Raw genomic sequence first — 14,994 nt, 5'->3', positions numbered from 1 at the left:
GAGGATTTAAAATTGCCATGATTAAAAATCTGAAAGAAGTCGAAAATAATATGGGAAAGATAATCACCCATCAGAAGAATGAAACTGAATCACCAAAGATGGAAGTGAAAGAAATGTAGGCTATCAAAGGATTAATGGAGTTGCTAAAGAACTCCTGGAAAAGCAGTGAAAGCAGAATAGATAAAATGGAAGAATTAATAAGTACTCTTGAAGACACAGAAATAAAAAGAACCAAAACAGAAAAGGAAAGTGAAGTAGGAAGGAAAAGAATGAAGAAAGACTTCGGGAACTATCTGACTCCACAAGGAAACGAGATAAAAGAGTTATAGGAATCCTAGAAGGAGAGGAGAGAGACATAGGAACAGAGAAAATATTCAAGGAAAAATTGAAGATAACTTCACAAACGTGAAGAAGGAGCTGAAAATAGACATACAATAAGCAAGAAGAACACCAAACTTCCATGATGAAAGGAAAAATACAGCAAGACAAATAATAGTAAAGCTCCCAAGAATCCAAGACAAGGAAAAATTAATGAAGCTGACAAGAGGGAAGAAACAGATAATATACAAAGGAAAACCAATCAGGCTGACATCAGTCTTCTCTGAAGTAACACTACGGGGCAAGGAGAAAGTGGAGGGACATAATCAACAAACTCCAAGATGAAAAATGCCAGCCAAGAATACTCTATCCTGCAAAGCTTTCCTTACTTTGTGAAGAAAGAATAAGAACCTTCCCAGGCAAACAGAAACTCTGGAATTTCATTACGACAAAACCCACACTCCAAAAAATACTATAAGGAGTCCTAAAGCCAGAGCTAACAGAGGAATGAATAACAATGAAACAAGACCAAAAAAAAAAAAAAAAAAGGAAAAAAAAAAGAAAAGAAGAAAAATTTATTAAAAGAATAAATAAATAAAATCAGAGAAAAGACAAACAAAATAGAAAATAGATATGCTAACATCAATATTAACAGTAATTGTAAATGGACTAAACTCTTCAATAAAAATACAGGGCCTCCCCAGTGGTGCAGCGGTTGAGCGCTGGGTTGCAAAGCTTCCAGCAGCCTCTGCAGTGCAGGTTCAATCCCCCACCGCCAGGCAAGGGTCCCACATGGCACTCAGAACTCTCCTACCGCGCTCACTGCCCTCCTCAGCAGTGTACTTCCTCAGTCTGCCTGCTCTGCTTTCCCCTCTGGCTCTGGTGAATTCTCTCATTCTCCCGTGCTTCGGACTGTTTTTTGTGCATGGTGTTATGTAGTAGTCAAGCTTCATTCTTTTGCATGTAGCAACACAGTTTCCCCAGCACCATTTATTGAACAAACTTTCTTTGCTCCAGTGCATGCTCTTTGCTCCTTTGTTAAAGATTAGTTGACCATAAATCTGTGGGTTTATTTCTGGATTTTCTATTTGATTCCATTTGTAACTAGACACAGAAGGAGGAGAGATTCTGTGACAGTGACCGTTAACATACTCAAAGTACCACTGACTCACTAGACTTCTGGCATAACAGTTTTGACTCATTTGGATTGCCAGTTTCTGAAACTCCCGAAAGAACGCAACAAAAAGATGCCAGCCAGTACCAGTGGCACAGTGTCCCAACACATAAATCAAACTGGAAGACAGACAGCAGGGAAAAGAAAAACTACAAGTGAAAAAGCAACACCTCAGAAAAAAGACACAACACACACAATAAAAGAAAACCACCCACCAGCTTGCAACTACGGTGACTTGGAAGAACTTCTGAGCCTTCCAGAAAAAGAATTTAAAATTGCCGTGATGGAAAAACTGATAGAAGCCATTAAGGAAAACAACGCTCAGAAGAATGAAATTGAGTCCCTAAAGAGGGAAGCAAAAGAAATGCAGGAGATCAAAGAATTAATGGAGGAACTAAAGAACTCTGGGAAAAGCAATGAAAGCAGAATAGATGAAATGGAAGAACGAATAAGTACTCTTGAAGACACAAAAATAAAAAGAACCAAAACAGAAAAGGAAAGAGAAGTACGAAGGAAAAAGACCGAAGAAAGACTTTGGGAACTTTCTGACTCCATGAGGAAAGGAAATATAAGAGTTATTGGAATACCAGAAGGAGAGGAGAGAGATGTAGGAACAGAGAAAATATTCAAAGAGATAATTGAAGAGAGCTTCCCAAACATGAAGGAGGTGAAAACTGATATACAAAAAGCAAGAACACCAAACTTCCACGACGAAAGGAAACATACAGCAAGACACATAATAGTAAAGCTCCCAAGATCCAGGACATGGAAAAAATAATGAAGCTGACAAGAGGGAAGAAACAGATAACATTCAAAGGAAAACCAATCATATTGACATCAGACTTTTCCGAAGAAACACTACGGGCAAGGAGAGAGTGGAGGGACATAGTCAACAGACTTCAAGAAAACAGATGCCAACCAAGATTACTCTATCATGCAAAACTCTCCTTCCTCTATGAAGAAAGAATAAGGACATTCCCAGAAAACAAAAACTCTGGAATTTCATTACGACTAAAACCCCACTCCAAAAAATACTACAAGGAATCCTAAAGCCAGAACCTCAGAGGGACGAAAAATAACGAAAGAAGGCCAAAAAAAGTTATTAAAAGAATAAACAAATATAATCAAAGGAAAGACAAACACAATGGCAAATACAGATTCTAACATATCAATATTAACTCTAAATGTAAATGGACTAAACTCTTCAATAAAAAGACACAGAGTTGCAGCCTGGATTAAGAAACAAAACCCAACCATTTGCTGTCTCCAGGAAACACATTTAGCTACAAAACATAAAAATAGGCTCAAAGTTAAAGGATGGAAAACAATCCTACAAGCAAATGGACCAAAAAAGAAAGCAGGAACAGCTATACTTATATCAGATAAAACAGATTTCAAACTCAAAAAGATAAAAAGAGACCCCAATGGTCACTACATTATGATCAAGGGGACAATACATCAAGAAGAAATAACACTCATTAACATATACTCACCAAACGAAGGAGCACCAAAATATATCAGACAACTGTTGTCATCCCTGAAAACAGACATCAGAGAAAACACATATGTAGTAGGAGACTACAACACACCACTATCAACAATGGATAGATAAACAAGACAAAAAATAAGTAAAGAAACTAAAGCTCTAAATAAGGGCCTAGAGCATTTGGGCTTAACAGACATCTATAGAACTCTAAACCCCAAAAAAACAAGAGTACACATTTTTCTAAAGCGCACATGGATCATACCCTAGGATCGATCACATACTGGGGCACAAGACAAACATCAACAGATACACCAAGACTGAAATCATACCAACCATCTTTTATGACCATGAAGACATCAAACTAGAAATAAACCATAAAAAGAAGGCAAGGAACTCTCCTACCTTATGGAGATTAAAAACCACACTACTGGAAGACCACTGGACTAACGAGGAGATCAAAGAAGAAATTAAAAAAAATTTTTGAATTGAATGACAAGGAGGACACCAATATCCTAAATGTATGGGATGCAGCAAAAGCAGTAATAAGAGGAAAATATATAGCAATAGAAGCTCACATCAAGAAACAAGAATGAACTCAAAGAAACAACCTAATCTTGAAGCTCAAAGATCTAGAAAAAGAACAACAACAACAACAACAAAAAAAAACCAGTAGAAGAAAAGAAATAGTAAAAACCAAAGCAGAATAAATGAAATTGAAAGCAAAAAAATAATCCAAAAGATCAATGAAACCAAGAGCTGGTTCTTTGAAAAAATTAATAAAATGGACAAACCCAAAGAAATGGAAAGACATCCCCTGCTCATGGATTGGAAGAATAAAAATTATTATAATGGCTATCCCACCAAAAGCAATATATACAGATTCAATGCTATTCCAATCAAAATCTCAATGGCATTCTTCAAAGAAATAGAACAATTATTGATGAAATTCATATGGAATCACCAAAAACCCCGAATAGCCAAAGCTCTACTGAAAAAAAAAAAAGAAGGAAATGGAGGCATCACACTCCCAGACTTCAAACTATACTACAAAGCCATAATCATCAAAACTGCATGGTATTGGAACAAGGACAGATATACAGACCAATGGAATCGAATAGAAAATCCAGAAATAAACCCACAGATTCATGGTCAACTAATCTTTGACAAAGGAGCAAAGACTATGCATTGGAGCAAAGAAAGTTTGTTCAATAAATGGTGAAGGGAAAACTGGGTCGCTACATGCAAAAGAATGAAGCTTGACCACTACCGCACACCATACACAAAAATCAACTCAAGTGGATTAAAGAACTAGACATAAGACCTGAAAACATAAAATATATAGAAGGAAATATAGGCGAAACACTACGTGATTTGCACATCAAAGACATCTTTACAGACACATCACCCAAAGCAGTGATAGTGAAGGCAAAGATAAACAGCTGGGACTACATCAAATTAAAGAGCTTTTGCACAGCAAAAGAGACAATAACAAAAACAAAGAGAAACCCCACCAACTGGGAGAACATTTTTGCACCCAACACTAATGATAAAGGACTGATCACAAAAATCTGCAAAGAGCTGATGAGACTCAGCAACAACAAAGAAACTAATCCAGTCAAAAAATGGGCAGAAGAGCTAAAAAGAAACTTCTCTGAAGAGGAAATGCAAATGGCCAACAGACATATGAAAAAATGTTCAACATCACTTGTAATCAGGGAAATGCAAATCAAAACTAACATGAGATACCATCTCACACCAGTGAGAATGGCACATATTAAAAAAACTAGCAACAACAAATGTTGGTGAGGGTGTGGAGAAAAAGCAACTCTTCTACACTGTTGGTGGGAGTGCAAACTGGTCCGACCACTATGGAGAGCTGTGTGGAGATTCCTGGACCTACTAAACATAGAGCTTCCATATGATCCAGCAATTCCACTCCTAGGTATTTACCCAAAGGTCACAGAAACATCAATTCCAAAGAGCACCTGCACCCCTATGTTTATAGCAGCACTGTTTACAATAGCTAAGCTTTGGAAACAGCCCAAATGCCCAAAAATAGATGACTGGATCAAGAAGATGTGGTACATATATACCATGGAATATTACTCAGCATTCAAAAAAGATAAACACATGCAATTTGCAGCAACATGGATGGCGCTGGAAGGGATCATGCTCAGCGAAATAAGCCAAAAAGAAAAAGAAAAATACCGGATGGTCTCACTCATAGCAGGAATCTAGCAAACTTAAATAAGGGACCAGGAAAATGAATATAAGAAAGTGAAAATCAAAATAAGCAAAAAACTATGAACCAGAGACACTTTTTGGGGGGTGGGGGGCGGGAGGGGAAGCATTGGTGTCAGAATGGGGCGTTTGCAATTGTATGGGGGAATATAAAAATAAAATTTAATATTAAAAAAAAAAATAGACAAACCCCTAGCCAGGCTCACAAAGGAAAAAAAGGGAGAAAGCACAAATAAACAGGATCATAAATGAAAGAGGAAAAATCACAACGGCACAGCAGAAATCAAAAGAATAATCAGTAACTACTATGAACAGTTATGTGGAAACAAGTTCAACAATCTAGAGGAGATGGACAAATTCCTACAACTCTACAATCACCCAAAACTAGATAAAGAAGAAATAGAACACCTAAACAGACCAATTACAGGCAGCAAAATTGAAATGGTAATCAAAAACCTCCCCAAAAAGAAAAGCCCAAGACCTGATCGATTTACAAATGAATTATACCAAACATTCAGAGATGAATTAGTGCCTATCCTTCACAAACTCTTCCAAAAATTGAGAGGAAGGGATAATACCAAACACATTCTATGAAGCCAACATTACACTAATACCAAAACCGAATAAGGACAACACAAAAAAGGAAAACAACAGGCCAATCTCCCTAATGAACACTGATGCAAAAATCCTCAACAAAATTTTAGCTATCAGAATCCAACAATGTATCCATAAGATAATTCACCACGACCAAATAGGATTTATTCCAGGGACACAAGGATGGTTCAACATCCGAAAATCAATTAACATTATCCAACACATCAACAAAAAGAAATATAAAAACCATATGATAATATCAATAGATGCTGAGAAAGCTTTCGACAAAGTGCAACACCCATTCATGATAAAAGCCCTTGAAATTCCTGGGATAAAAGGAACATACCTCACTATCAGAAAGGACATATATGACAAGCCAACAGCCAGTATCATTCTTAACGATGAAAAGCTGAAAGCAATTCCATTAAGATCTGGAATAAGACAAGGATGTCCACTCTCACCACTGCTTTTCAATATAATACTAGAATTCCTAGCCAGAGCAATAAGACAAGAGAAAGACATACAAGGAATCCAAATAAGAAAAGAAGAAGTCAAACTATCACTATTTGCAGATGATATGATAATATACATAAAGAACCTCAAAAACTCCACAGAAAAACTAATTCAACTCATCAATCAGTTCAGTAAAGTGGCAGGATACAAAATCAACACGCAAAAGTCAGCAGCCTTTCTATACAAAAACAATAAATCTGAAGAAGAAGAAATAAAAAAAATCCCTTTTATTATCAAAACAAAAAAATCAAATATTTGGGAATAAATCTAACAAAAGAGGTAAAGGACCTATAAAGAAAATTATAAAACACTGTTAAAAGAAATAAAAGAAGATACAAAGAAATGGAAAGACATCCCCTGTTCATGGATTGGAAGAATAAACATTATTAAAATGGCCATCCTACCAAAAGCAATCTACAGATTCAATGCTATTCCAATCAAAATTTCAATGTCATTCATCAAAGAAATAGAACAATTATTGATGAAATTCATATGGAATCACCAAAAACCCCGAATTGCCAAAGCTCTCCTGAAAAAAAAGAGAAGGGAATGGAGGCATCACACTCCCAGACTTCAAACTATACTACAAAGTCATAATCATCAAAACTGCATGGTATTGGAACAAGAACAGACATACAGACCAATGGAATTGAATGAAAATCCAGAAATAATCCCACAGATTTATGGTCAACTAATCTTTGACAAAGGAGCAAAGACTATGCATTGGAGCAAAGAAAGTTTGTTCAATAAATGGTGCTGGGAAATTGGGTTGCTACATGCAAAAGAATGAAGCTTGAACACTACCTCACACAATACACAAAAATCAACTCAAAATGGATTAAAGAACTAGACATATGACCTGAAACCATAAAATACATAGAAGGAAATACAGGTGAAACACTATGTGATATGCACATCAAAGACATCTTTACAGACACATCACCCAAAGCAGTGATAGTGAAGGCAAAGATAAACACCTGGGACTACATCAAATTAAAAAGCTTCTGCACAGCAAAAGAGACAATAACAAAAACAAAAAGAAACCCCACCAACTGGGAGAACATCTTTGCACACAACACTAATGATAAAGGACTGATCACAAAAATCTGCAAAGAGCTGATGAGACTCAGCAACAACAAAGAAAATATTCCAGTCAAAAAAAATGGGCAGAAGAACTAAAAAGAAACTTCTCTGAAGAGGAAATGCAAATGGCCAACAGGCATATGAAAAAATGTTCAACATTACTTGTAATCAGGGAAATGCAAATCAAAACTACCATGAGATACCATCTTACACCAGTGAGAATGGCACATATTAAAAAAACTAGCAACAACAAATGTTGGCGAGGTTGTGGAGAAAAAGGAACTCTTCCGCACTGTTGGTGGGAGTGCAAACTGGTCCAACCACTATGGAGTGCTGTGTGGAGATTTCTGGACCTACTAAACATAGAGCTTCCATATGATCCAGCAATTCCACTCCTAGGTATTTACCCAAAGGTCACAGAAACATCAATTCCAAAGAAAACTTGCACCCCTATGTTTATAGCAGCACTATTTACAATAGCTAAGCTTTGGAAACAACCCAAATGCCCAAAAATAGATGACTGGATCAAGAAGATGTGGTACATATACACCATGGAATATTACTCAGCATTCAAAAAAGATAAACACATGCAATTTGCAGCAACATGGATGGCGCTGGAATGGATCATGCTCAGTGAAATAAGCCAGAAAGAAAAAGAAAAATACCGGATGGTCTCACTCATAGCAGGAATCTAGAAAACTTAAATAAGGGACCAGGAAAATGAATAACTATAAGAAAGTGAAAATCAATATCAACAAAAAACTATGAACCAGAGACACTCTATGGGGGGTAGGGGGTTGGAGTGGAGGGATTGGGGTCAAAATAAGGGGGCTTCCATTGTATCGGGAATATAAAAATAAAATTTATTATAAAAAATAAAAAAATAAAAACAATGAGTCACAGGAAAAAAAAGAATTTGAACTCTTAATGATTGTATTTTATTAACATTTTTCCCAACTGAATCTTAGGAATATAGAAATATGTTGGAATTTGGTATAGAGAAGTGAATTTATTAGGTTAGAGAAAGTGCAAAGAGATTATGGCCATAATGTGTCTTGAAAGTGTGTTCATACATCTGAAGTGAAGTTTATAAGCATGGTTCCAGTTTTTTCCATCCCTGTTTCAATGCCCTAAATGGAATTTTTTAGCTTGATAGACTGAGACTGGGTTTAACTGGGCAGAAGTTTTACTAGGTAAATGTAAAAGGGGTGCACACTATAAGAAAGGGAAGTTATTAATACATGACTAACAGCTACAACTCAACATCTATCTATGTATATAACTCTACATATTCCCGTATGTTAAGTGGTAGAAATAATTTATCTAGTTTTGTATTTCATCATATTCATAAAGATATACATAGGATAAATTGAAAGACATTGAGTCAACTTGAGTTAAATAATTTTTATCATATTTTCCCAAAATACCTGATATCATTTAAATAAAAGCAGTCATTCAGAGTTTCTTTAACTGTACATTCCTCTCAATAACAAATCTGGGATTGAATGGGATATAATAAGTCTTAAATCTTTTGAGACCATCCTCTGTGGCCGGTGCAATATAAAGAAATATTTTATATCACCCAAACTTAATCTACACATGTCTTTAGACAACATTAGAGAGTTGAAAAGAAATTGTAATCTTACACAATTTCCTCTGTAACTGTCTAATTTAATCAGTGTTGATTTGATTAATATTTTCATAAATAAATTGTGTTAACCCTCTACAAATAGAAGCATTTTGTATAGAAATATTTAATCACTATTACTAATAATTTCCCTGCTAATTTAGTAGACAGTACACAGAAAACTGTTGGTGATACTATTTCTTCTGTTATGTATCTGAATGCTAAAATGATTCCTGTATTCTAGTTCTCTATGTTATGAAATGATAGAAATTCAATAAAAAATATATGACTGTCTTTATAGAGATCAAATAATGTTCTGGAATAATCCAGTATATCCCACTTTGCTCTCATCTGGGCTTCAACAGAAACCAACAGCATTGATCACTCTGATTTTCTTCCTATAAATAAATGTAGAACTAGGTGATCTCGAAATAAGCAGAGTTGAGTGTAATGACCAAGATTTGGCCCCCATGGACTTGGACATTAGGGATCAATTATAGGAAAAAGAGGAAATTCTGAAGACTAATGGTATAAGTTTATGTCAATAAAATGTAGTAGCTCATCCTTCTGACTTCCACCAGCAAAAATGGAGAGAAACAGATGTGAAATGTTTTACCCTGGAATAAAGCAAGAGAAAAGGAAGATGTTTTAACAAATAAATATGTATGCAAATAGTGAAATAGTTCACTTGAAATTCCAACAAATTCTTAGAAGACCTTAAGTTTAACCTTAAGTTTTATGTTTTATGAGCTGACTGAGTATTGAGGAACAGATGTTCCATAATATCTTCTGAAAATTCTCATGAATTTTAGCAGCTAAAGAAGAAGTTTTATGTCAGAAAGAGAGTTCTGATTTGACAGAGTCTTTTGATCAGTGACAAGATCTTGCAGCAAAGCCTGAGAGACATGTCAGCCAAGTTTTCTGCCTAAAGACTGCCAGCAGGAAATGATGTCATTATAAATCTACTTTCTCTTCAAGTTACAAACTCCAGAACTTTGGACAAGGTGAGCCATGGTGATATTAGTGAATCAAGTTGATTTGTTTAGCTTTATTTCATGTAGATACCTTGGAGATAATGCTTTTGAATCTTAGGAGAGCATTTCCCCTACCTAAGGAACAGGCAATTGTGTAAGTAATTGGAAAAGCCTAAAACAACTTAAAGTGCCAGAGAGAGAGAGAGACAGTGACACACACACACACACACACACACACACAGAGAGAGAGAGAGAGAGAAAGAGAGAGAGAGAGAGAGAGAGAGAGAGAGAGAGAGAGAGATCAGACATCCAGATAGAAGTGTAGAAGGTACAGACCTAGATTTGTGTGTGACCCTTATTCAGACACTTAATTCTCAGGATCTGAGGTCTTCCGATAGTTTAGGTAGGTAGAATGAACAAAGGAATTTGATGCCTACTGAAAACCAGTTATGTGCTGAACACACAAAACTCTAAACTCCATCTAACAGCCATCCTAGAAGTTTAGCTTAGGTGTAGAGAAACAATATCTTACTGGTCTTGTGCTGATTATTATAACAATATTTACAGTGAACATGATATTGTAACTTTTCTAAAATAATTTTAAGACACTAATATTGTCAAATTTACATAAAATCATATATATGTATATGTTCTGTAAGTTGCTTTTAATGCTATAAATATCAGCGATATTATTTTTTAAAAGATTTATTTATGTATGCATACAAGAGCTGGGATATAGGCCAGAGGTGTCCGGGTAAGAGGATTCACCTGAAACAGAGTGGGGAACAGAACAGACAGATTGATCTAAGTATACTGCTAAGGGGAGCAGCAGGTATCAGGAGAGGTCTGATGCGCCATGTGGGTAGCTGCCTGGCTGGGGATCGAACTCATGCTGCAGAGGTTGTGGACTGCTTCATAGGTTACATCATAACCCCTTGTGCCACCAGGGAGGCACCCTGCAATATGATTCTTATGATAAAAGGAGACATGAATGTGGATAAAATTGTAGTCACCAGAAAAATATTATCTGTTTAATTCAAGAAAGGATAGGGTGACTCATTAACTTCAGCATTAAATACGTTTTGGGGCCTCCCTGGTGGTGCAGTGGGTTGAGCATAGCTCTGTGAAGCTGTCCATAGCCTCTGCAGCACTGGTTCGATCCCTCCAGCCAGGGAGATACACACATGGCGCGGCAGACCTCTCCTGCCTCACTCACTGCTCCCCTCAGCAGTGTGTTTTGGTCAATCTGCCTGTTCTGTTCCCCACTCTGTCTCTGGTGAATCCTCTCACCCTCATGCACATCTGGCTTGTACCCTGGTTCTTGTATGCATGAATAAATAAATCTTTAAAAAAATATGTTTTCAAACTGAACAAATAGATCCAAAGATCAACAATGGAAATAAATCTTGAGATCTAGCTCCTTTGGCCCAGGATCTAAAAACATTAAGATCTAGATTTACAGGATCCTATTCTATGACCTAGCATTAAGCCATTTTAAAATTTGGCCAGCAAAATAGTTGTTATAATTATCATCAATATATATGGTACTGAGAGCATTCATCTATGTACAAAAAATGAGCCAGCAGAGTATACAAACAAGTGTCTTGTAAACATAGTACTCATCAGCCGAGAGTTGGGACTATTTGTTCAGTATTTCCTGTTGGAAAATCAGTTCCCAGCATGAATTGTTATTTCTGTTTGTCTCCTGATTTTTCAACCCAGACTCAATCAAACAATGAGGAAAATTCTTAACCTGGCTAAATATACTAGAGACTAATACTTGAACTGAACTGGTCAGGATTTATCAGCTAAGTCATCATATTAATTTTTTATAAATCAAAACTTTGTTCACTTCATCAGTCAGATAAAAGGTTTGAGCAGTGGTATGATACTTTCTGTGTGAGGCAGAAGAGAAATAACATTTCATCATGAATGACCATATCACTGAATGGGTGAAATAATAGCCTGATATGCACTGATAATTAACAACATTTTTTTTTAAATCAGGACAACTCTAGGATAAAAGGAAAACTTAAAAAATTAAGTTAGACAATCTGAAAAAAAAAAATGCAGCCATTGCACAGATATTCCTGTATCAGAACCACAGTAAAAGCTATGATGGGTCAGAATACTGATTGCTAGACACCCTGCTATCACAGCCATGAGTCATGACAAAACATGTGCAATTATTGAAGATAATCCTCACATGAAGCATTAACATCAAATGTATACAGAATCCATAATCTGTGATGCTTTTCACAAATAATTCATCTACATAAAGAAAAGAAGATGCTGCTGATCATCTGCAAACATTACTGGGGTTCTAGGTCATCAGAAATTGAAAACATCATAATAGAATAGAGAATGTCCCCATAATATTCTATATTAGAGAGGATTTTAAAGAGCATGGAATGGATTTGCAGTTCAAGAACAGTGATTAGGGCGCCTCCCCCGCTGGCACAGGCGGTTGAGTACAGCGCTGTGAAGATGTCCACAGCCTCTGTAGCACCAGTTCAATTCTGGCCAGATGGGGAGGGTCCCATATGGCACAGCAGACCTCTCCTGTCTCGCCGGCTGTGCCCCTCAGCACAGCGTATTTCGTTGGTCTGCCTGTTCTGTTTCCCACTCTGTCTCTGATGAATCCTCTCACCCTCCTGCACATCTGGCCTGTACCCTGGTTCTCGTATAAATAAATAAATCTTAAAAAAAAAAAAAAAGAAGAGTGATTAGGGGTAGTGGGCACACTATTGGGAAAGCAAAAATTGGTCAAATAGGAAAGGCAGGAAATTAAGGTTTACTTACTGAATGAGGTCACTTGAACTGAAATAAGGCCATTTAAAAACAGTAAATGGAAAAGTGATGCAGGATTTAGGATTTATACAGAAATATTTGGAGTTGTATGTGCCTTTTTTTAAAGATTATTTAGACAAGAACTGGGGTACAGTCCGAAGTGCGGAAGGGTGAGAGAATTCACCAGAGACAGAGCAGGAAGCCAAACAGGTAGACACACCGAAGACACTGCTGAGAGGAGCAGCAGGCAAGGCAGGAGAGGTCTGCTGCGCCATGTGGGCTTCTCCCTGACTGGCTGGGAATCGAACTGGCACTGCAAAGGCTGCAGATGGGCTTCACAGCATGGCGCTCAACCCGCTGCACCGCCAGGGAGGCCCTATTGTGTCCGTTATCCTTTAAGTGTGCATGTGAAGTTACTGTCCCTTGAGGAACACAACCATTTCTCTGCCTCAATAAATCAAAGGTTATGTCCCTGGGCATGAGTTATTTAGGGAGGAATGCTTTAGTGGTATTGTTACTCTGCTGTCTGCTATACTAAGCTTTCAACTTAAAAGACACTTGCTGAATTGCAAGTAGAGAAAGCTTCTTCAGGTGCATTAATTTAGCTGATGAAAGGATTCACTGAAAGCTGTAAATTCATTGAAAACCAATTAAATCTTAACTAACATTAATGAAGTCAGAGTTCCTTTTTATGCAACTGCTTTGTTTCTTTCATTTTACTGACTTTTTAATTTTTTTTTCAAGGATGTTCAATAAAAAGAAAATTTTCATGGAGAAATGGAATCAAACATCCAATGATTTCATTTTATTGGGGTTGTTTCCCCCAAATCAAACTGGCTTGCTTCTCTTACTCCTTATCATCTTCATATTCTTTCTTGCCTCTCTGGGAAATTCAACTATGATTCACCTCATACACTTGGATCCCCGGCTTCACACTCCAATGTACATTCTCCTCAGCCAGCTCTCCCTCATGGACCTGATGTCCATCTCTGACACTGTCCCCAAGATGGTATTCAACTACTTCTCTGGTCAGAAAACCATTTCCTTCCTGGGATGTGGGATTCAGTGCTTCCTCTTTGGAACTATGGCAGGTTCTGAAGGTTTAATCCTGGTTTCTATGGCCTATGACCGATATGTGGCCATCTGCCACCCCCTCCATTATCCCATCCGCATGAGTAAAATAATATGTGTGAAGATGATAACAGGATCTTGGATCTTGGGGATCACCAACTCCTTTGCACACACGGTCTACGTCCTCCGTATCCCATACTGCCAATCCAGGGATATTGATCACTTCTTCTGTGATATCCCAAGCATGATGCCCCTGGCTTGTGCAGATACCTGGGTTTATGAAAACTTGGTTTTTGTGAGCACAATTTTATTTCTCCTCATTCCTTTCCTTGGAATCACTGCTTCCTATTGTCGTGTGCTTTTTGCTGTCTACCATATGCGCTCCAAAGAGGGAAGAAAGAAGGCCTTTACCACCTGTTCCACACATTTAACTGTGGTGACATTTTACTATGCACCTTTTATGTATACTTATCTCAGGCCGAAGAATCTTCGCTCCCCAGCAGAAGATAAGATTTTGGCGGTATTCTACACCATTCTGACCCCCATGCTCAATCCCATTATCTACAGCCTGAGGAATAAGGAAGTCCTGGGGGCCATGACAAGAGTGTTTCCATTATTCTTCTCCAAAAAGGAATAATCATGGCTGTTCTAAATCACCTTTATTTATCTTTCCATTTTAAGTAGAACATCCTAGAGCCTCACTGTCTGATAGAAATGCAAAGTGAGCCATCTATGTAATTTAGTATTTTCTAGCCGCCATGACTTAAAAGTGTAATTAATCTAAAAAGTAATTGATTTTCAATCCATTTAATAAATATTTATATCAATATATTTGTTGTTAATTATAGATTTTAACATTATATGTACGAGGGCCTCCCTGGTGGCACAAGGGTTTGAGCACAACGCTGTGTAGCTGTTTGTAGACTCTGCAGGGTGAGTTTGATCCCTAGTCAGGGAGCTACCCAGGTAGCACAGCAGACCTCTCCTGACTTGCTCGCTGCTCCCCTCAGCAATTCACTTCAGTCTATCTGCCTGTTCTGTTCCCCACTCTGTCTCTGGTGAGTCCTCTCACCCCATACACCTTTGGCCTTTATTTTTATTGTCTCCATAATCTTGTTTATGT

The 14,994-nt window shown here is 37.2% G+C and overlaps 1 protein-coding gene across 1 annotated transcript; it reads left to right on the top strand.

Annotated features, from left to right (window-relative positions):
• Positions 1-13,476: 13,476 nt before the first annotated feature.
• LOC311183392 (olfactory receptor 2L13-like) lies at positions 13,477-14,508 on the top strand (the record flags this gene model as incomplete). The annotated part of the gene is made up of 1 exon (XM_084252745.1): positions 13,477-14,508. Exon 1 carries the CDS (start codon positions 13,492-13,494, stop codon positions 14,506-14,508), a length of 1,017 nt encoding a protein of 338 aa, XP_084108871.1. The 5' UTR covers positions 13,477-13,491.
• Positions 14,509-14,994: the final 486 nt, after the last annotated feature.

This window comes from Talpa europaea (assembly GCF_964194135.1).
Source record: "Talpa europaea genome assembly, chromosome: 13".
NCBI classification, from domain to species: domain Eukaryota; kingdom Metazoa; phylum Chordata; class Mammalia; order Eulipotyphla; family Talpidae; genus Talpa; species Talpa europaea.
Note: the sequence above shows the minus strand (reverse complement) of the source record. Positions and strands in the feature narration are given on the sequence as shown.